Source organism: Gadus macrocephalus, chromosome 12 (genome assembly GCF_031168955.1).
Source record: "Gadus macrocephalus chromosome 12, ASM3116895v1".
Taxonomy (NCBI): domain Eukaryota; kingdom Metazoa; phylum Chordata; class Actinopteri; order Gadiformes; family Gadidae; genus Gadus; species Gadus macrocephalus.
The window spans coordinates 16,191,545-16,212,619 of record NC_082393.1 but is presented as its reverse complement, the minus strand read 5'-3'; the positions used below and the strand labels follow the sequence as shown (position 1 = coordinate 16,212,619).

At 42.4% G+C, this 21,075-nt stretch overlaps 2 protein-coding genes across 2 annotated transcripts in view; both read right to left on the bottom strand.

Annotated features, from left to right (window-relative positions):
* Nucleotides 1-17,461, bottom strand: part of szt2 (SZT2 subunit of KICSTOR complex) — a 57,594-nt gene extending 40,133 nt beyond the window's left edge. The window contains exons 1-22 of the mRNA XM_060067584.1: nucleotides 17,084-17,461; nucleotides 16,467-16,592; nucleotides 15,278-15,451; nucleotides 14,938-15,108; nucleotides 14,634-14,756; nucleotides 14,170-14,332; nucleotides 13,783-13,889; nucleotides 13,316-13,526; nucleotides 12,377-12,547; nucleotides 10,092-10,323; nucleotides 9,318-9,447; nucleotides 8,813-8,958; nucleotides 8,280-8,432; nucleotides 7,870-7,984; nucleotides 5,501-5,709; nucleotides 4,837-5,073; nucleotides 4,677-4,755; nucleotides 3,099-3,187; nucleotides 2,669-2,837; nucleotides 2,028-2,139; nucleotides 1,718-1,837; nucleotides 1,286-1,486 (exon numbers count right to left, since the gene is read on the bottom strand). Of these exons, the coding sequence (XP_059923567.1) occupies nucleotides 1,286-1,486; nucleotides 1,718-1,837; nucleotides 2,028-2,139; nucleotides 2,669-2,837; nucleotides 3,099-3,187; nucleotides 4,677-4,755; nucleotides 4,837-5,073; nucleotides 5,501-5,709; nucleotides 7,870-7,984; nucleotides 8,280-8,432; nucleotides 8,813-8,958; nucleotides 9,318-9,447; nucleotides 10,092-10,323; nucleotides 12,377-12,547; nucleotides 13,316-13,526; nucleotides 13,783-13,889; nucleotides 14,170-14,332; nucleotides 14,634-14,756; nucleotides 14,938-15,108; nucleotides 15,278-15,451; nucleotides 16,467-16,592; nucleotides 17,084-17,107 (3,262 nt within the window). The 5' untranslated portion in view covers nucleotides 17,108-17,461. The remainder of the gene's footprint in view (nucleotides 1-1,285; nucleotides 1,487-1,717; nucleotides 1,838-2,027; nucleotides 2,140-2,668; nucleotides 2,838-3,098; nucleotides 3,188-4,676; nucleotides 4,756-4,836; nucleotides 5,074-5,500; nucleotides 5,710-7,869; nucleotides 7,985-8,279; nucleotides 8,433-8,812; nucleotides 8,959-9,317; nucleotides 9,448-10,091; nucleotides 10,324-12,376; nucleotides 12,548-13,315; nucleotides 13,527-13,782; nucleotides 13,890-14,169; nucleotides 14,333-14,633; nucleotides 14,757-14,937; nucleotides 15,109-15,277; nucleotides 15,452-16,466; nucleotides 16,593-17,083) is intronic.
* A 664-nt stretch (nucleotides 17,462-18,125) lies between these two features.
* ddx10 (DEAD (Asp-Glu-Ala-Asp) box polypeptide 10) lies at nucleotides 18,126-21,060 on the bottom strand. Its single transcript, XM_060066856.1, has 2 exons — nucleotides 19,627-21,060; nucleotides 18,126-19,482 (listed from the first exon to the last, which is right to left on the bottom strand). The coding sequence occupies exons 1-2, from the start codon at nucleotides 20,974-20,976 to the stop codon at nucleotides 18,358-18,360; spliced, it is 2,475 nt and encodes an 824-aa protein (XP_059922839.1). The 5' UTR covers nucleotides 20,977-21,060; the 3' UTR covers nucleotides 18,126-18,357.
* Nucleotides 21,061-21,075: the final 15 nt, after the last annotated feature.

Here is a 21,075-nt window from a genome sequence, read left to right as displayed (position 1 = left end):
ATAGCTTGCAAAAAACTCTGTGTGGCAAATGTCAAATCAAAGGGAATTCCCTTAATTGTTTCTATCGCCAACACAAAACAATCACACACGCACACAAAAGTATGAACATCCATCTAGAATATATATGTGGAGTACAAGCATAGCTTTTTCTCTGTTACAGTCTGTATCTTAATAAATGTCAGTAGTAAGGGACAACAATATTAAGTAGACATATGATCATCTCCAATGAAGCCACACGTTTTCATTTAAGAAAAGTATGACTTTATTCCCATAATTAAGTCTGTTGTTCCCCGAGAAACCGTTTAATCTTGTTCACTCTGAGCTGCATATGCATGCTGAATCAGAAAATATTATTCTAATATTATTCTACCTCGCATTAGCAAATGCAAGGAAATAGACGCATAAACGAGCAACGTTGCATCTCTTGGCCAAGAAAGCAGAGTTGAGGAAGAAATGGTTGGATTGGACATTCATTCACCGTGACTGCGGCCGGGAGTCGCGGGAGCGCTCGCGGTGTCCGACCTGCACTGCGGCCCGATGGGATTGCCCGGGGCGCGGTCACGGTGAGTGAATGAATGAATGAATGATATCGATCGATCGATCGATGACACCAATGTCAGGATATGTCGACCCGGGTCGGACACCGTGAGCACTCCCGCGACTCCCGGCCGCAGTCACGATGAATGAATGTCCAATCATCTCTTCTTTCTTGGCCAAAAGATGCAACGTTGATTTGTTATTGCCACAAATAGCATCTCTCTCTCTCTCTCTCTCTCTCTCTCTCTCTCTCTCTCTCTCTCTCTCTCTCTCTCTCTCTCTCTCTCTCTCTCTCTCTCTCTCTCTCTCTCTCTCTCTCTCTCTCTCTCTCTCTCTCTCTCTCTCTCTCTCTCTCTCTCTCTCTCTCTCTCTCTCTCTCTCTCTCTCTCTCTCTCTCTCTCTCTCTCTCTCTCTCTCTCTCTCTCTCTCTCTCTCTCTCTCCTGATTATTTGCATGTCATGAATAAGAGCCAAAATCATGTTGTGCCTCCCCGCCCACCTCCTCCACAACACCCGACTCACAGGGCATTCATTGCTACTAGTGACCACCACAACATGAATGAAAAAACGATGCAATGACACCTTTAAGACCTTTCACAATATATTCAGTTATTTGCTTGCTGCTGGTTTGGGTGTGTATTTGCATATATTTGGGCAAAACCCAGCTTATTGACTAATTTAAAAAGCGATTTAAGAGACACGTAGGTTGCCCTGGTGTGTATTAACACCCAGGTAATTCGTACACACACCTTTAAGAATGGGCAACGAAAACGGTGCAACGTGCCCCTCCCGCTCCCGCTCCAGGATGTTTTGAATGAACAACAGATGGTCACTGTCAGCCAGTAGTATCTCTCGGTCGCTGAGGTCCTGCTCCAGACTGCTGTGGAAGAGGCTGAGCAGCATGTCATTGGGCAGGAATGAGAGGCCCTGGTTTGCATCCTCATTCTCCACTGCAGAAAGGGAAAAAAAGGCTGATTCACTGAAATAGAAAGGTGTTATCAGTCAGCATTTAATGAATATCTAATCTTAATTACTAGAAGCAATGTTTAGGCATCGATGCACACACATGAAGCATTTGAGATAGAATAGACTCCCTAAAAATTCAACCAAATGACCATAACCTACTCTAAGAAGTGATAGATAAATACAGGTAAATACAGCTTCATTGACAAACACTTTACCTTTGCCAAACATGAGGAAGAACATTTCTATCTGCTGACACTTGGGGAGCAGCTGGATGAGGTCAAACTGAAACGGAACGGTTAGAATTCTGTCTTCAGATGCCAGGAACTCTCCTTCCCCTATGAAGTAATACATTGAAAAGAAATACACACATATACATGAGGGATGCATGATATATTATACATCTATCGGTATTGGCCAATAATAGCTTAAACATTTGCTCAATATCAATTATATACCTGGCCTGAGAGACAAAAAAATACTTAAAATGTAGAGATATATTGGATTAAATGCATCCAAAATGTCTACCATCGTGGAGGTCTGCTACTATGGGCTGCATCTGGTCCTTGTTCTGACACATTTGGCTCAGGTACTCAAATGTCAACATGGTTGACATGCAGGACAAATCCTTTGGGAAGATCTATCAAAACGATAGCACACATGTACATGCATAAACACCAAAACAGCATTTGTTAAATAAATTTGTTGATTAAGGGAGGTTTGCTGAATGTATTTACTGATGATAGACTATTGGCCGTACAAATAATGGGTAAGAGGTCATGGACCACGGTTCTGAGATGAACATAGTGAAGTGTTTCCCCCTCTGGGAAGCATCTTGGGTGTGTTGACAACGGAGCTCCAATTATCCAGACAAATTTTTCTTCTACGTGAATTGAAAGAAAGTGTTGTGTTGGTGAAACATATCACTCTGTTTATCCCAGGACCTTGGTTCAGGACTAGTTACCCGTTTTTGTTTTTTTCAAACTATGTTTGATGTTTCAGTCTATGGGGATAGAGACAGCTCCTAAATTGCTCCTGAAATGTACCTACTGAAGGGGGTCCCTCTGTACTTGTACTGCACACTGGTAGCTGGTGAAGTGTCGTAAACAACATTCACCAGAGACCTGGCCCAGACATAAATGCAGAAGACGACACACAAGCTGACCCACCGCTTGAGGGATCTCTTGGTACTTGAGGCCGTGGTACTGGTGATGCTGGTCAGTGTGGCTCAGCACTGTCCCAGTCTGCGGCTCCACCCAACACTCTGTCACCAGGTTCAGCTCCACATCCGCGTCGATGGCCTCCACCTCTGTGTCATTGTCATCGTCGGTGGAGAAACTGGCTCCCAATAAATCCACATAACACACAAACACACACACACACACAGGTGGTTCATAACAAGGGAGGATTTTAATGCCGTCACTACTGAGCTAATGGTACTGCACGCTCTCATTTTTCGGTTCACAAAAGGAAGTATCTTTATTATTGCTATACAGAATGAAGAATGTGATCAGACAGAGGCCAAAACTTTACAGTAACAAAACCCATTTATGGAGGCCAATCTAAACTCTTACGTATCTGTTTAACAGGAAGCTGTACCTATCTTTGGTAGCGTTGGAGTGGGGCGGGAACAAGATGTATTGAACCATGCATGAATGACTCTCTTTGTCCAAGTCCAACGATGTGCCCTTCAAAAACAGCAGACGAGTTACGCATTACTATCCACAAACATCTCCACATTATTTACATTTACAAAATATAGAGTAAGTTCATCGAAAATGAATAATGATGTACTGATAAATTCTGTACACGATTAGTAGGGGCCAATCCCATTTCAACCCCTTCCCCCTTGCCCCTCATTACAATGGGGGTAAGAACGTTCCGCTAAGAAATGAGACACCCCTCGTTTCCCACCGCGTCATCAACGCTTGATGCTCGCGGACTGCTAAGTCAACAGAGGCCAAAATATTATAGTGAGTTAATGATAACCAGTGTTGGGAAAACTTTGAAAAAGTAATTAGTTATAGTTACTCACAACTTGTTCCAAAAAGTAACTGAGTTAGTGACTAAAATACTATAATAAAAGTAATTAGTTATCAGGGAAAGAAACAATTTGCGTTACTGTAAAAAAAAAATTGCTATATGTCAAAGAATTTGGATTTTTCTGAGCAGTTTTCACTTGGCCTGAAGGTGTTAAATGGTTGAACTGCCCATTCAAGGCCCTGATATACTTCCAACATAATTTTAATTTGCTTGGTTGCAAAGGAACATCTGCCGAATACTAAAGAAAATGCCAACTTTTCATCGGATTGCTCCAGACTCGCCATTTCTGCTGCTTCATCAAATCTGTTTGGTGTCTGCGCGCGTGCGTGCGTGTGTGGCACGCGTGCCCTGGCTTAAAACACTGGCTCCAATTGGCTAACATGAATTGGCCTTAGCCAATCAGAATCGCTTATCTTGTTGTTAACCCATCCAGTCTCCTCACTAGTAGTTTGTGTTTGAAGCCAGGGGTGCGTTCGGATTACGCAGTTTATTCAATCAATTCATAGTGTATAGAAACAGTCACGGAGTGACTGTGTATAGCAACAGTCACAGAGTTGTAACGACGGAAACCGTAATTAGTTTGATTACCCCGTTACTGAGAAAAAAAAACGGCCCAAACACTGATGATAACAACTAGCAAGGATTCATGACAGCTGCCAAATTTGCCGGCCGGCTTTTCCTCAAAGGCCTCACTTTCAAGTGTGGTCCTTCGGAAGCTTAATTTCAAGGGCTACGTAACCCTATGTCTTGGCCCTAGCCCTTAACCCGAATGAGAATTGAGACAGCCCTACCCCTCACATGAAGGCGCAAAAACAAGGGGGAGGGAGAAGGGGGAGGGGGAAGGGGTTGAAATGGGATTTGGCCCTAAATAACACCAGTGCCACAATACAATAAGTATACAGTAGTCCATTGAAGAGCTGTATCTAAGGTGCCACACAGGTAAGACGCGGTAGACTAGTTAACTGCTGGATGTATAGGCTAAGAGGTGTAGTGTGATGTGCTTTGACGCACACACTGACAAGAGCTCAGAGGACCAAAAACGCAAGACAGCAGATCGACATGCATCCCGTTACAATTAACTAAATAGGTAAAAGCATTGATCATAAATTTGTCAGTATACTTCATTTCAATTACCTTCATTGGAAGCTCGAGAACCATGTTGACAATGCCCTCTCCACTGGCTGCAAAGTGAAACCCCTCTGACAACCTGATTCTGGAGACATAACAGACCGCATACCGTTGTCAGTGATGTGCTCAAGCTGCATCGGTCATCCTAGTAGAGGGGAGAACTCACTCAGACAGAATGGAGAGGATGTGACCCATGGCCTGGATGGACACAACGGGGCCCTGGTTCCTCTGCATGGCCCAGACCCAGCGCCGGTGGTAGAAGTAGCGGGAAAGGGAGGCCAGCGTGGACGAGGCGGAGCGGCTGGCAGCCACGTTGAGCGGGGTCCCGGTGTTAGGCACGTGAGCGGGGTTCTCCATGTTGAACATGAAAGGCACTTGGAAGTCCAGCGGTAGCTTGTCATACCTGTGGGGTAGTGAGCGTTCATTGTATATTAATTACTCTGTGTAAATATATAAAGTTCCACATTTTTCATTTCACCCTTCTATGAACAGGTAGATCTGAAAAAATAGATCATTTAACATTGATCATAAGTTATCTTGAAAATGACCAATCCTTTTTGGGTTTGGTTTCAAGACATGCCTGTGACTATCATCTGCAATTCTCAACAGACCCATTGATCCCTGAAAGGAAGGCCTTTGCACCTGGATTAGATATGTATGTAAATTAGAACACCAGAGAACATGATCATATTCAAACAATTAACATATTTATATATTTACTGTTACAAATTATATTGAAATTATTTAAAAGTGCTCTTTCTAGAAACAGCTTTTTATCAGCCTTTGGTCTAAGAGTACAACTGCTCCATGCTACCATCACATGCAGGCACCTTATCAGCAGTCTCTCCAGGGGCTTGTTGAGCACCACCACGCAGGGTCTGTCTGACAAGGCCAGCTTGGGGACAGGGAGAGAGGGGGACTTGGATGGCGACGGCTGGCCAGGTAGCTTCCTCTTAGTCTTGGGAGTAACCTCCTTGATGTTTTGAACACGATGAGGGAAGCGCAGTTTAAGGATCTGGTCCCGGAGCTCATCCACAATCTGTGGATTAGTCATGGGAAACAAAGAGGCCGGCATGATATAACCAAACCATGCAGAAATACGGTTATAGTTAAATTATTAAGATAAAGAATTATATTGAATTAATACCTATCCATTAATGAAATGAAATAGTAAAACAGGACGCATCGAAAATAATAATATGGAGATAAATTGAGATTCTAACCGAAGAAAGAAAGAATGTATTTTATCTATTTTATCAGAATTAACTCACACTTTCCCCATACACGTTAAGGCTTAGTTATGGTTCCCTTGCTGTGATTGGTCCGTAGAGACCAATCACAGCCCTTGCTGTGATTGATCTTGTAACCTTGCGCCACGACGCAAAGTTACAATTTTTGGGAGGCGCAGATCATGCCCTTGAGGTGGACGGAAGAAGGGGCTGCACGGACGTAATGGGTCAGTAAACCACCTTGCGTTGCATTAACATGGAACCATAATTAAGCCTTTAGTCCAGACAGAGAGACACCTACAGGCCACTAGAAGGACTACACATTAGTCTATACAGTAAGATACATACAGGCCACTAGATGAACTACACATTAGTCTCTACAGTGAGATACCTACAGGAAACTAGATGAACTACACATTAGTCTCTACAGTGAGACACCTACAGCTCACTAGATGAACTACACATTAGTCTCTATAGTGAGACACCTTCAGGCCATTAGATGAACTACATGTATGTTGCTTTCACATGGGCTTCACCAACAGGCGGTCAAGGCTACCGCCAGGAAGCAAAAGGCAACATTCAACACATGATATTCAGAAATAATACCTACAGCAAATGTCATCGTTATTCCCTGGTAAAATGTGATCTTATTGAAGAGGTTTGACAATGTTCGACAATATCTAACCAAAAGCTTGTTAGCATAGTGAAAGAGGTGCATTTGAGGGATCATTGCGCATATGCTCAGGTTAAAGGTCCGATGGCATGAAAATTCACTTTATGAGGTTTTCTAACATTAATAAGAGTTCCCCTAGCCTGCCTATGGTCCCCCAGTAGCTAGAAATGGTGTTAGGTGTAAAACGAGCACTAGGTATCCTGCTCTGCCTTTAAAAAATGAAAGCTCAGACGCTCCGATTTCGAATTTGGCCCCGTATGTCGTCATAAGGGGCCAAGTTACCTCCCCTTTCTCTGCCTTGCCCGCCCAGAGAATTTGGCCCGCCAATGAGACGATGAGCTATGACCGTTTGAGCGCCACGTGTGTGTGTGTGTGTGTGTGAATATACACACTGTAACGCGTAAATGTTGTACACTTGTTGTTGTACACTTTGTTATTTGGATAACCGTTCTGCTGTTGGTTTTATGCCGCATAACACGTCGGGTTCTCTGACGTCTATGGTATTTCCACAACGAGACTCGTAGTGGTGGTTATCTCAGCCATGGTTGAGAAGAAATTGGGAGAAAGGAACTTTGGCTTTGACTCCCTGAAGTACATGAACTGCGACATGGAGGAGAAAGGGATTGTTGCCCGCGATAGTCTCCCGCCGGAGCCCTGCTGCCCGCTGCCGCGAGGCACCACCATCACAAGGCACCACCACCGCAAGGCGGTGGTGCCTCGGCATCGTGTAGCGGGGCTCCGGCAGGAGCCTATCGTGGTCAACAATCCCTTTCTCCTCCATGTCTACTTCAGATTGATGTGGAAGTGGAAGAACCAGAGACGTGGGAGAACCCGACGCAGTCGTTAGAGATGCATAATATTGTCTGGAGGCGCACACAGCTTTTGGTCATGATAATATATATTATAGGATATAGATATCTATGTATAATATGATATTATTTAGATATAGAGCTCCAGGATTCCCGCCGGAGCACCCGGAGTGTTCTAGAATATTTACAAAACACGGCCAAAAGCTGTGTGCGCCTCGCCATTGCGATGCATCCACTGTAAATACTAGCGCATGGCACCGTGGCCGCAAGCTGCTCAGGGCCACACCCCCACCCTCCACCTTGACCTACCCCTATAAAACGGCACGTTTGTGGAAAGCTTATTGTGGGACTGGCTTGTAGTGGCTGTACCTAACCCTTATGCACCAAGGCTGAATTTCCTGAACGCCTTCAAGTACTGCATTAGGGCAAGCTAACAGCTTTATAAAAGCATTCATAAAGTAGCATGCCATGGGATCATTAAGGGTCACCTTGTTCCTGATGTGGGCCAGAGTGCCGATAGGGAAGCCCAGGCGCAGCACCATGCAAGGGGTCTTGGAGATCAGACGCACCAGGTAGAAAGAGGAAGGTGGGTGTTCAGGCGAACTGGAAAATAAACATTTAAACCTTTTTTTGGTTTGTTTTACAGATATCACAAAAATGAATATGTTAGGGAGGACCAGAGACACCCACACAAACAAACATATTTAGTTCAAAGTAATCTCAAGGTAAATTTTCTTGTAAATAATTGCTTATTTTCATTCAATTACTTCTCTATGAACCATTCAGACTCCCAAGTACTAGTTCAAAACACAATTGAGTCACACTAATCAAGAGGCTAGCCCTCTGCTTTGAGGTTTACAGACGTTTCTCTTGTGTACGGCTACTGCCACTGACTCACCTGTAAATGACCTTAATGTAGGAGTAGCCCTCAACCAAGACAAAGCTGGTCCAGTCTTTGAGAAGGGATGTAAGAGCGGAGTGGGAGATGCGACACTGAATGGTACTGAAGCGCCCATTGTTTCCAGGGGTATGAACGTGCTTCGGTAGAGGCCTGCAAGGGAGACGTTGTCAATGCAATAACCGGACAAAAAATCCCTACATGTGCATATTCCAAAAAATAATTGAATGCCCGATTAAATACACATCAAGGCTATCTATATTGTGTTGATACCTGGCTATGTTGCCTATGTTTTCTAATTAGCAGCCTCAAGTGCCTTGAGTTGTAACAACAGTTGTAGCTCGTGAGGAGACAGTTACCAGATACGAAACAAAAAGATTATAGAGGACAATTCACTGGATGGATGGATGGGTTTGTTTTATTTTGGAGAAACAATCTAGTTCACATATTTTTTATGGAGTAAATGGATACAGTAGAAATGCTTTAAAGTGCAGGTTTAAATCACTGTTCTAGAAGGTTCTGAAAGAGCTTACATGTCATGCTCCAGGATGATACTGATGCGGTGCATGTGCAGCCACCTCTGCCAGAAGTTGGCATCCATGGAAAGGATGGGCTTCCAGTAGGAGGAAAAAAGTGAACGGGACGAATCTTTGGATCCACTGTGCTGCAAGGACAGAACCTGGAAAAATGTAAGCTTTATCAAACTGGATGAACACAATTTAGCAAATGGGATCCAGCCTAACTTGGGAGAGAACAGAAACCATTACCAATTTTAGATGGATTTTTTTGTTGGTTTTGTTTTAATTTTGTACAGGCAAGAGGTCTGCAAAGTAATCTTTTAGACTCATAGAGCACTTTCACAATGGGTCAGGGTTAGGGTGTGAAGCTTAAACTGGTTTAGATTAAAGATAGGTTCTCTCTAAACCAGAGGTCAAAGATTTGATGCTGATATTATGGATATTGGGTTGAAATAAAATGCATTTCTTTATGTCAATGTGTGTGAATCATGCATGCGATTAGTTCAGCAAGATAGCCTACCGGTGTTGTTGACCCCGGAGGTATGTAGAAGAGTGGGACTCCATTCTTGGTGCTTTCTGGGATCATGTAATTCTCAGGGAGAGAGTTGAAGGCCTGCAGGTGCACCAGCATTTGATCTGTCTGGTTTATACTTGAAAAGCAGAACATGAACAAGAATTGAAACTAGTGGTCATACATACAAGGAGTTTTTACTGTGTATTAAAAAAGCTCTAAATCCTGGCCTACGCATGAAATTGCGATTTTAAGTATGTATCATATTTAATAGTCAATTTCCCTTGATAATCTGGCAATTATCAATTATACTTGATACAATAAATGTAAACTCAAGTAAATCAATCAACTCAAGCCAAAAAACGAATTGCTAAATCCCATATTTGTTCAAATTAATAAATGATTAAATATTGATAAAAGAGGGCCCAGGATTGGTAATCAGGCCTAGATGCCAGGGTAACTACCCCTACTCTCTTGATGAGGGCCATTGGATCTTCAGTGATCACAGGGTTTAACATCTTATTCGAAAGACGGTGCTCTTCCACAGGACAGAGCCCCTATTGTGCTGGGGCCGTGGGGAATTACGTAGGCCGAGTGGTGAGGGATGAGCACCCTCTAATGGCCAACCAGCACCACCTGGTCTCCCATCCAAGGATCCAGCAGGCCCTCCAGCTTAGCCACCAAACAAACCAGCAGTGCTAGGTGGGTACACCATGGGGCTAACAAATAAAACAAAAATAAACCATAAAACTATGGCACTATGCTCTGGTTCAGACAGTTCACCTCTGCAGAGTGTTCCAGAAGCGCCGGATGACGGAAGTGCGGTAGGGGCTAGTGATGGGCTTCTTCTGCGTGCAGCTGATGTCATGCAGGATGTCGTAGCTCCCCTCCATTATCACCTCAACCCTAGTGTTGCGCAGGTCAGGATCCAGCGGCCAGGCAGCGGCCGCCAGGTACTCGATGCTCATGTTGTGTTTCCATAGCAACACCAGCTTCACCTCCAGCTGACTGCCACCTTCCAGCGAAAGAAATTAAACCGCAATGAAAAACAGAACAGTGGAACATAGAGCAGGATGGCTGTATGCATGTGAACTGCTTTGGTTGGTGTTTGCACATTGTGTTTCCTCGTTTGAACAGGGTCCCTGTTCTAGCCAGGAGACATTTCGGTCGGTAAGGATTATTTGAATCTGTGTGAGACATGACAAAGTCCCACAAGGCAAAAATCTTCGGTTCTGCGGTGAAGAGCAGGGTTTAATTTTTTGGATATCTTTACAGGGTCCAACGACCATGCAGATGAGAGATAGCCTTTAATTCCAATTCAATCAAAAACCCACCCTCATACATACATACATACATATATACTTATCCTCGCGACTTATTGAAATGTCTGCACTAAGAATGATCAGTCAGCGCATAACGCAGCCACTATCTTTGCACAGGATTCGAACTGCTCACTTCATTCTCCCACTAAAATAACATATTTTCTAAAAACAGAATCAAACTTGGTTTGTTCGTTTTTTTAACAATAGGAGGATTAATTGTTTATCAACACAGCGGATGCTCGCACAGAAAGATGGCAAAAAGAAAATTTGTTTGACCGGTTGCCATGGTTATCTCGTGTGGTTAACTTGCAGTTGCGGTGTTAATTAGCGATTTTGTCAGCTTACTGTTACATTAAACTGTAATCAGAAAATGCGGTCATATGCTATAGACCCTATAGTATCTGTGGTATAAAGGCTGGGACGAATTTCGAATTATAAATATGTACACTTTATGTTGAAAGTATAAACCGTTGCGATTCCCATTGAAACGATGGCGCAGTGATTATTCTTCAAAACGACAGCTGGTAAATTGTGAAAAATGAATGAAACTGTAATCAGACAACGCGGTTATATGCTATAGACCCTAGAGTATCTGTGGTATAAAGGCTTGGACGAATATCGAATTATAAATATGTACAGTTTATGTTGAAAGTGTAGACCGTCGCGATCTCCATTGAAACGATGGCGCAGTGATTATACTTCAAAATGAGAGCTGGTAAATTGTGAAAAATGAATTAAACTGTACTCAGACAACGCGGTTATATGCTATAGACCCTATAGTATCTGTGGTATAAAGGCTGGGACGAATTTCGAATTATAAATATGTACAATCCATAACGTTAGCTCTCTGGCTCATAGCTCAGCGGACTAGATTACCTCCCGTTGCCAAGTCATAGCTACGACCATCCTATTTATGAGAAAAACGTTATATTTGGATTGTAAATTGCATGAAAATATAAATGAATGATCTTAATTTATTTTCTTTGACAAGTGACCATGGTATAAGCGGGATAATGCCCTTCGATGGGTCAAAAACAGGTTCGATCGATCGTAATTAAAGGGGACTACTTTTTGAGGGAGATGAACTCAAACAGAGTATACATTTAATAAGCATGCAATACAAATAAGAAAATACTTAATTATAAAGTATTTGAATTGATTTATGTTGGCAAGCAAGATATAGAATAAATGGGATAATCAGTCTTATTAAAAGGGTTTGTGCAACCAACCGCACAACAAGACATGATTGCGACTCTTGTCGCTCTCGTCTCTTTCTGCCAACGACATGCGAGTAGAGCGGGGAGTGACGTAGAGTGATGTAGACTGATAATCCCTCTATATACTGGCAACCATACATCATAATATTGATTACTGCAATATTATTAAATACATTGCTTATTTTTGGGTCCTGACGTAATGACACATGTCGGTCCATGTCGGACCAGTTGAGAACAATTGCATTAGGAGAACATGTTTAAAACCCTGAATGGTATAAAATTGCAATGTGTTATTCACATTAATGTTTAGTGTTAGGTGGGTTCTGAAAATAGGTTCAGACAAATTCATCAAAGTAGCCAGTTCCTCTTCTTCAGCCAAGGACTTTAAAGCAGTTGGAGAGACGGCAAGTTTAGTACACCCACCCACACAAAAGCAGTTGCAGCTCTTAACATTCTGCATAGACTGTAATGCACATCAATTGGTGGGCGCGCCCGTTACGTCATGTGAATGATTTGATTGCATGTTTACCTTTGGTTAGGTTGATCTCCCTGATGGTGTAACCCTCTCGGAGTCTCACAGAGACCACGCTAATGAGGTGGGCGTGCACCTCCTTCTCCGTGTGCTTCTTTCTGCGCATCACCAGGGCTGGGTTCCCACTGGTGGACACCAGGTGCTCATTGAACAACTTATGCTGGCTCACTACGGAAAGGAAGGGATGCATTCCAATAAATACATGGTTCAGGGACATTTAGGGATGTATGCAACACATACAGTAGTGAGACCATCCAAATATTCAAGCTTGCGTTTTGGCAATGAATAGCAGTCTTCCGTGCTAATTGTGTTCAGCTTGACACCATGTTATTCTGTCTATTTATATCAAATGTTTTGGATTGCTACACTCTCGTTGGGTGCCACCATTGTTTAGAAGTTCTGCAGACTGCGGCGCTCCTTGTTCCTCATGAACTGAAACTCTGTCCTACTAGCTTTGTACACAATAATATTAGCTAGGATAAGATGCTACACATCCAAGTACTAATTTTAAGTGCCAGGATGTACAACATACAATAAGTGTGTACATTAAGTGCCGGGACGTACAACATACAATAGGTAGGTGGGCTATACAGAGTCTAAGTGAACTCTGAACAAGTGAGTCTTGCGTCTTTAAGGAAGCTGGTGATCGACTCTGTGGTCCGGACATCGGACATCGGACATCGGACAGCAGTCGCAGTCGCAGTCGCAGTCTCTCTCTCTCTCTCTCTCTCTCTCTCTCTCTCTCTCTCTCTCTCTCTCTCTCTCTCTCTCTCTCTCTCTCTCTCTCTCTCTCTCTCTCTCTCTCTCTCTCTCTCTCTCTCTCTCTCTCTCTCTCTCTCTCTCTCTCTCTCTCTCTCTCTCTCTCTCTCTCTCTCAGCGTCACAATAAGGCGTAAGAGTTATTTAGTGGTTAAAACTGTCTCCTCACAGGCCTTACCACAGAAGTACTCTGAGAACATGGACTCCGTTGTCTTTAGGAAGGAGTAGCTGAGGAGGGCCTTGTGATAGGAGTTCATCTCCAAGCTATCAACGTCTACTTCCGGACAGCTGGCTAGGTAGGAGCCGAAGCTAGCCAAGGATATAAACTTCATAAGTTCCACATTTGGGACATAACCAAAGCTGCAGTCGTAGGAGTATGTGCCGCCTACCTGTTGATGCAAGGTGTAGAGCACATTGTTAGTTCATAGCATCCAGCAAAGCCATATCCTCCCATGCAACCAAATACAACAATTTGAAAAAAGTGTGGTATATTTATTTTTATTTGACTCTTTTCAAATAGTTGCAAAAAGATTGGAATGGAAAATGGCTCCAATATATCATCGACATGATACATCAATTACATATTAACGATTTTCAGCATTTTAATAGGCATTCTGTAGCTCACACAGACAATATTCTCTGTACCTGAACAAAAGAACAGGCAATGGTTCCACTGCGGAGCTGGTTCAAAAGAGTCTCGCACACTGCCACATCAGGCACGCTGGTCACTCCATCTGTGATGATGATTATACCTGAAAGGTAGATGGTGGCTCCATGATTATTGGAGGTCATCAAGTATGTTGAACAAAAGATGAGGGACAATCGCACAAATGATGACAATCATTTGTGCGATTGTTCCTTTAGATTCAAGGATAGAATGGTTGGGAGTGAATTATATCTTCAATTTCCTCCCATTACAATTTGTAGAAGCATGCTGTAACCACGAGATAATCAAACATAGCTCAGTCTGATACATGTTTGACAGCCTAGCAACCAAAAACGAATGCTTGCACATAGTATGGACCAACATACCTGCACTTGAGTTGGGGGGCAGCAACTGAAGGGCCAGAATCCCCTGGCGAACCATACTGACCAGTCCGATGTCAGCCGGTACCATGGTAATACCCTGCTTCTGGTGGAACTGGCTGTCCAACTTGCAACCATCAAGTGATGAACTCAAAAGAGGCCGTTCAGACTATTGGGAGGAAAAAACATGGAATTCTTACTTTACAAAATATATAACACTTTATAATGGTAAGATGTGAAAAGTTTGTCCACTCCTAATGTAGTAAAATGGCACTAAAACGCAAAAAGAATTCATCATTATATGAAATTGTTCTTATGTATAACATGACACGCCTACTCACTGATTTACCAAAGCAAGGAAACATTTAACCCTCTAGAAAAACTACCAAATATCAATAGCTTGATTTTCTGTGGTTATGGAAATATAGTTCAATATATTGTGTAATAAGGAATGCATTTAAATATCTGACCTGCTCATGCTGCTGCTGCAGAACCTCTGCAATGTTGTTCTCCACTGCTCTGAGCTGGTGGTACACCTTTTGCAGGAACTGCGTCAGATCTGTGCAATCAAGCTGGCAACATTGAACCAGTACCTGTATGACAAAGGATGCAGTGGAACAGTTGTTTAAAAGAAGAAGAAGAAAGTGAACGCATATTCGTGCTTGGTCTCAAATCCTGGGATACAAGCCAAAACGGTATTTTACCTTCTGCTGTGCCTCAAAATCTACAATTATTCATAATAATCATAAACAAAGAAGAATAAAAAGGACTCACCTGGTGGGAACTAAGTCCAATGATTGAGGAATAAGCCAGGATAGTGATGAAAACCTTTGGTTGGAAAACTTGACTGGTGCCAGGAACTCGGAAGGGTCGAGCAAGACCAGCGAGACATTTTGAAAGGGCATTGAAGACTTCATCAAATATCAGCTTTCCGGCACTGTCATCCTGTAGAGTACAAAGCAGAGGTTTATTTTCAATCCGCAAAAATCAAAGATTAATCTAAAGTAAAAAGTAGTCAAATAAATAATTTCCAAACAAATTCACTACATTTGTTAACGTTATTTGTTGTTTTTATTTTAAGCTTAAAATCCATATTGGCTAAGCCAGTTTTTACCACAATCCCAGTTGAAGGGCTGAGGTCCAGTTCAATGACAAAGCGGTATCGGCGGGCCAGGAACATGGCCCGGGTGGAAGGTATCAACATACAGGGTTGTGCTGTTGGAGGCTGGTCTGGCTGCCATCCTTTGGGCAAGACACTTAACAGGTCAAGCTCGTTCTCTGAGTGTAGCTGTAGAAGATGTTCTCGTGTTAGTAAAAGATTGACACTTTATGAAAAACTAAACAAAAGTCCAGACTTTGCGCATTGTCTGTTGAGAACTTATATTCGAAATCGGTAGTTGGGGAGATCCAACATTGAAAGAAAGAGCATTGTTTGTGCATTTGATAAAAAATATATAAAAAGTAGGTCTTTATGCGAACAAGTGTGTGGTAAGATAATTTGCACTTTCCTGTAGATTTAAAATGAGCTCTGATTGTTATAGTTTCATATGTCAGTTCACAAACTGAATCAACACCAAGCCCTACAATTCGGTAAATGGAATACAGAAATACAGCTCAACACAGAAAAAGAGGTAAACAATGCATCCTGATGAGCTAGGTTTATTATATTATAGAAAAACTTGCTGCTGAATGTTATGAAATTGTAGTTCAAGATTGCATTGCGATGTTTAAAGTATTGTGATACTAAAATCAGGAGAAAAAAAAACACCAGGCAACATGCGGGAATCGACATTGCTCTGTCAAGCTATGTAAATGTTTAAGAATATTGAGAACATTCGTTCCACTGCTAAAGACGGAATTAAACTGGATCATGCAACAAGACAAAGACAAAGCCTCAAAGCCACAAGTAAATGCAACAAAATCCAATACAGCAAATGGATTAAATGAATCCGCAATCATATTGACATGTTGTGGGACTCTAAGACTGCTGCAGATTTCAGTTTATTTTGCAAGGGCTTAATAGTGAAAACCGCTTAGACAATGTTTGTCAATTTAGGGAGGATTAACCTTATTTCATGGCTCTTTGAGAACCACAATTTTTTTATCAGGTCCAAATAAAGAACATTCCACAATCGAAAAAGAAAGCTTAGTTTTTTGGGGAATTATCACAAACTGAATATTACAAACATTTCCACAGAGCTGACTGTGGATCAATGAATCAACAGTAATTACTTTAATATTAGAGGGAACACATTTGGAAACAAAACACAATCATAAAACACTATCAGTCAGGTCTAACCCACCAGTTCAGAGTTTGAGGTCGGCCTGATGACTTGGTTTAGTTTGCCAAGAAACCAGGCAAGGCGGACATTCCTGGATATTCGGTACTCCTCCTTCATCAGAAGGTATATTTGGTCTGCTTCTTCAATCTTCAAATTTAGTAAAGTTCAAAGACATGTTTAATTTACATTGCATACTTTACTGATAGCCTTAACATATGAATGTTTTTGAACACGTAAAAGACCTGAAAATGTCAACTCTAGCACAAAAATGTCCTTAAATACTCAGGGGCCATTAAGTCGGTTGTTATTATGGCTATTAAGCATTTGATGGTGTTGTTGAGGTCCATCAGCTGCAAGTCTAAGGCAAGTTATTTGTAGTTTCGTAAAGAGATGGTAAATTACAGAGTATTAAAGTGTTTAAATGTGTTAACTAGTAACTCATTTGAGGAAAGGTATTGCTTAATTATTTTTCATGTTCAAGAACTTCCTCTGTTCTAACGTAACGTTTATAGACAAATGTCTGTACCAATTTTAATTCATGAAAAAAAACACATTCAGACGGTGCCAGGGGTTGAGTAGCTGTCAGTAGCACAAACGTTACTCGTATTTAGACAATTACTAGTTTGTAATGAAGATACCTCATTGTCCTGTCTTTCCGCCATCCCGTGTGTAGCATAACTTGCAGATGAACCAGGGCCTTCTGTTCTGATTGGTTTTCGTTTACTTTGTTTGTTTGTTTTAATCTTTTTGCGTCGCAGTCTTTTTTACGCTTGTTTATTTCGTTGAGCTGCACTTGACCTGGAAGTATCTGATATTGATTAGGGAGCGATTTATACTAAAAGGACGACCAGGCGGTTTACGTGACTACACTGTGGATATGTTTACATTAAGTCATAAATTCAAAAGTACATCAAATTAAAAATGTTATGAGTAAAACATCGTAACGTCAAGATAGAAAAATGCACCCAAAGAAGTTTCTGCACGGACAGGTTGGACGCTGCAACGATGACAATACTTCCTGTACGCACCGTGACTTCCGGTTCCACTCTACAGTGACGGCAAAGAAGAAGCATAGCAATACATTTAAAACTGCTTTTATGCCTCATCAATTGTACATTACCGTACTCCGAAAAATGTGTAAATTAAGTCAACAAAAAAATATTTTCATAGGCTAATAACAAACATTTATGAGTCTATATTGTATGTTATGATTACGAAATGACTGATGTATTAGTATCATTATGACGTTTAGCTCCGTTCATTTTCTGACCAAACTCATCTTCTTGTCCATCTACTCCTTGCCTCTGTGCCACCTGTTCCACATAGTCAACTAAACTTATACAATACATATGAAATGGCTTTGTATTTAGGTTTTTAGAGGCAATTTACGACCAGATCTTGGTTGGACATTGATGCAATTAGTTTAGTTTTCTAGGTTTCAGTCCGTTATTTATTGTCAATGTCAAACGTTAGATATGGTATGGCAGTCAACATCTAAAAAAAAAATCCATCGCTAATTTCACACTAACCCTGTCCTCATTGCGGTGAGGCTTAAAATACTACATGTGGCAAGGCATGTTGAAATGCACAACATAATATTATAAATAGTTTTAACATATGAATGGTTATATTTTTCAACTGTATTTGCTATAGTAGAAACATTAAAAGTACAAATACAAGTATTTTATCGAATCATTTTATTAGTCAACACCTTAGTAAAAGATGCATACATATTATTTCTTTAAAGCATGAAATCAATGAGGTTATACAATTATAAACAGTATTCTATTGCAGACTATTTAGTCAAGAAACACTATTTGCCGGCTTCTTGTTCCACATATGCCAATTAATCATACAATATATTGAGAAAGAGGGAGCACATAACTGCAAATTCCAAACATAAAATATCAGATTAACTGCTACCAAGTAAGCGCAGAACCAGCTCCTCATCTTCAGCCAAGGAGAGCCCTGTATCGAGAGGCTGGTGATGCAGCGTTCTCTTCCTTTTGCTTGCTGGGGACACGTCGCTGTCGTCACTGCTGCTTTCCCCACTCATATCGCGAGCGATCAGAGATGTGTTGGTGCTAAGCTCCCAGGTTGTCTGAGGTTTATCTGGATCTGGCAGTGTACTGGGGTCAAACTCCTCACCACTGTGTTCCAGATATGCTACCGTTTCCTCCTCCTCCTCGTCAGACTTATCTGTTGAGCGTTTGCTGGCCTCTCTCCTGGCATCCTTAGCCTTTAGCCTTTTCTCCCTCTTTTTCTCTTTGATTTTGCGGTTGTATTCCTGCTTGTCAAACTCTTGGTCCTCCCGCTGAAGTCTCTCCCGAGCCTTTTCTACATTGATACCCGAGAACTCCTCCTCCAGCTCTTCATTTGCAGCCTGCACTGCAGACTTCTGGACAAGCGGCCACTGCTGCACCGTGTCCCCTTCCTCAGAGAAAGTGATCTTGGTGTTGACTTGGAACTTTCTCTTTAGGATCTTCTTAGCCTCCGACAATGTTGTCACTTTTTTACCCTTGGGAAGGTCAAGGTATTCATCATCATCCAATTGGTCTTCAGACAAACTGAAGACATCTCTCCTCTTGACTGTCAGCAAGTCTACCTCCCGGAGATCATCGTCATCATCATCGTTACAGGCTGCACCGAGAAACAGTGCAGGGCTGGAATCCTTCTCATCCTCCTCTGTTTCTGATGTCTTCCTTTCTTTACCAGAAACCTCTCCTCTCAGTTTTGCCTTGAATTGTGTGAGTTCGGCATCTTCAGGCTGCTCATGTTCCGCCTGGCCCGTCAGTTGCTTTTTTTGTACTTGGGCCTTATTTAAAAATCGCACCCTCGGAGCCACGGCAAGGCCGAGTGAAAGAGCGAACTCGTGCATTTTCAGCTGGAATACATCAAAGACATTCTTGTTCTTCATGAGGTATACAGAGCGTAGGTAGGAGACAAAACACCTCTGTGCCCGCTCCTTTTGATCCATCTCCTGGGCGAGGAAGGCCTCCAACTTCAGCTGGACATTTTGAAGTTTTTCTGGATTCACCTGCATAAACCAATGAGAACACAATTATTGCCCTGAATATAACCTAACCTGCCATGTATCTTACCAGTCAGACCTGCTAATCAATGCATGAGATGAATGTGTCCTTAGTACCTTCCTTGAACATACAACTTTATCTGAACTTACTTGAATCTTGTTGATTGGAACCTTCTTGTCCTGGAGCTGAGTGATCATGCCCTCTTCTTCTGACGGCAGGAGCACCAACAGGGCTTCGCCTCCCTCTTTATACCTGGCGGTACGGCCAACTCGATGGATATAGGTGTCGGCATCCTCTGGACAGTCAAACTGTAGCACCCAGTTGACAGAAGGGAAATCTAGCCCCCTGGCAGCAATATCTGTAGCAAATAGTACAGCACTTTTCTTCCCAACAAAGTCTTTGTAGACCTCCATTCTCTTCATCTGCTGCTGCTTGCCATGAAGGGCCAGGATAGGCATGCCTGGACGCAATCGACAGAACGCGCGGAACAAATATTGCACCTCCTTGCAGCATGCAAAGAAAACGATGACTTTCTTTTGCAGGTGGCTCCGGATGAAGGAAAACAACATGTTTACCTTCTGGTGGAGCTCACACACCACAAAGCTTTGCTCCAGGGTGGCAGGAGTGCTGAACATGGCCTTCTCGTGCACCCACACATACTCTGGGTCTTTTAGGCTGAGACGAGCCAGGTCTTTGACAGATTTGGTTTGCGTGGCTGAGAACAGCAGTGTCTGACGTGTCTTAGGGAGATTCTCGATTATTGCGTTAAGAGTGTCTGCAAAGCCCATGTCAAGGATACGATCAGCTTCATCCAGAACAAGAACATGTAGGTCAGAGACGTGGAAGGTTGCTGTCTCGTCCATGTGTTGCAGCAGCCGCCCAGGGGTGCAGATGACAATATTCGTTCGATGGATTCTTTCAGATTCAGTTTTAAGATCCTTGCCTCCAATTATGAGTCCTGCGGAGAACTCGTGGTTTTTACCAATCTTGCGTAGCACCTCAAATGTCTGGTAGGCAAGCTCTCTGGTTGGAGAGATGATTAGCGCACCCAGCCCATCCATGGCAGTCCACTGATGTCGGTATAAAGACTCCAACACAGGTATTAAAAAGGCCAAAGTCTTACCAGACCCGGTCTTTGCGGCCCCAAGGACATCTTTCCCTTGTAAAGCAAACCCTATGGTCTGCCTCTGTATTTCAGTGGGTTGCCGATACTGCCCCGCAAGTAAACCTCTGAGAGTTTTCTTTGAAATTGGGAAATCTGAAAACTTAATAGCGTCCTTTGCGTTTATCTGGTCATACTTGCCGACAAGTTTCTCTATCTGTTCCCTCTCCACTTGCCACTCCGGTTTCTTTCTTTGATTTCTCTCCTTCTTTACTCGCATTTTCGTCTTGTGGTACTTTTTCTTCCATTTTTCGAAGTTGATCACTGGGTCATCCGCATGATTTATCTTGAGAACATTTACTTTGCCTAATGTAGCAAACTCTTCTTCTTTGCCCATTTTTACACGACAACAGAAATATGCTTTCACAACGTGGAAAACTCAGATCTCTGTCGCATGCTGTATGACGTTTCTGAAAACGCGACGCAGTTGTTTTTT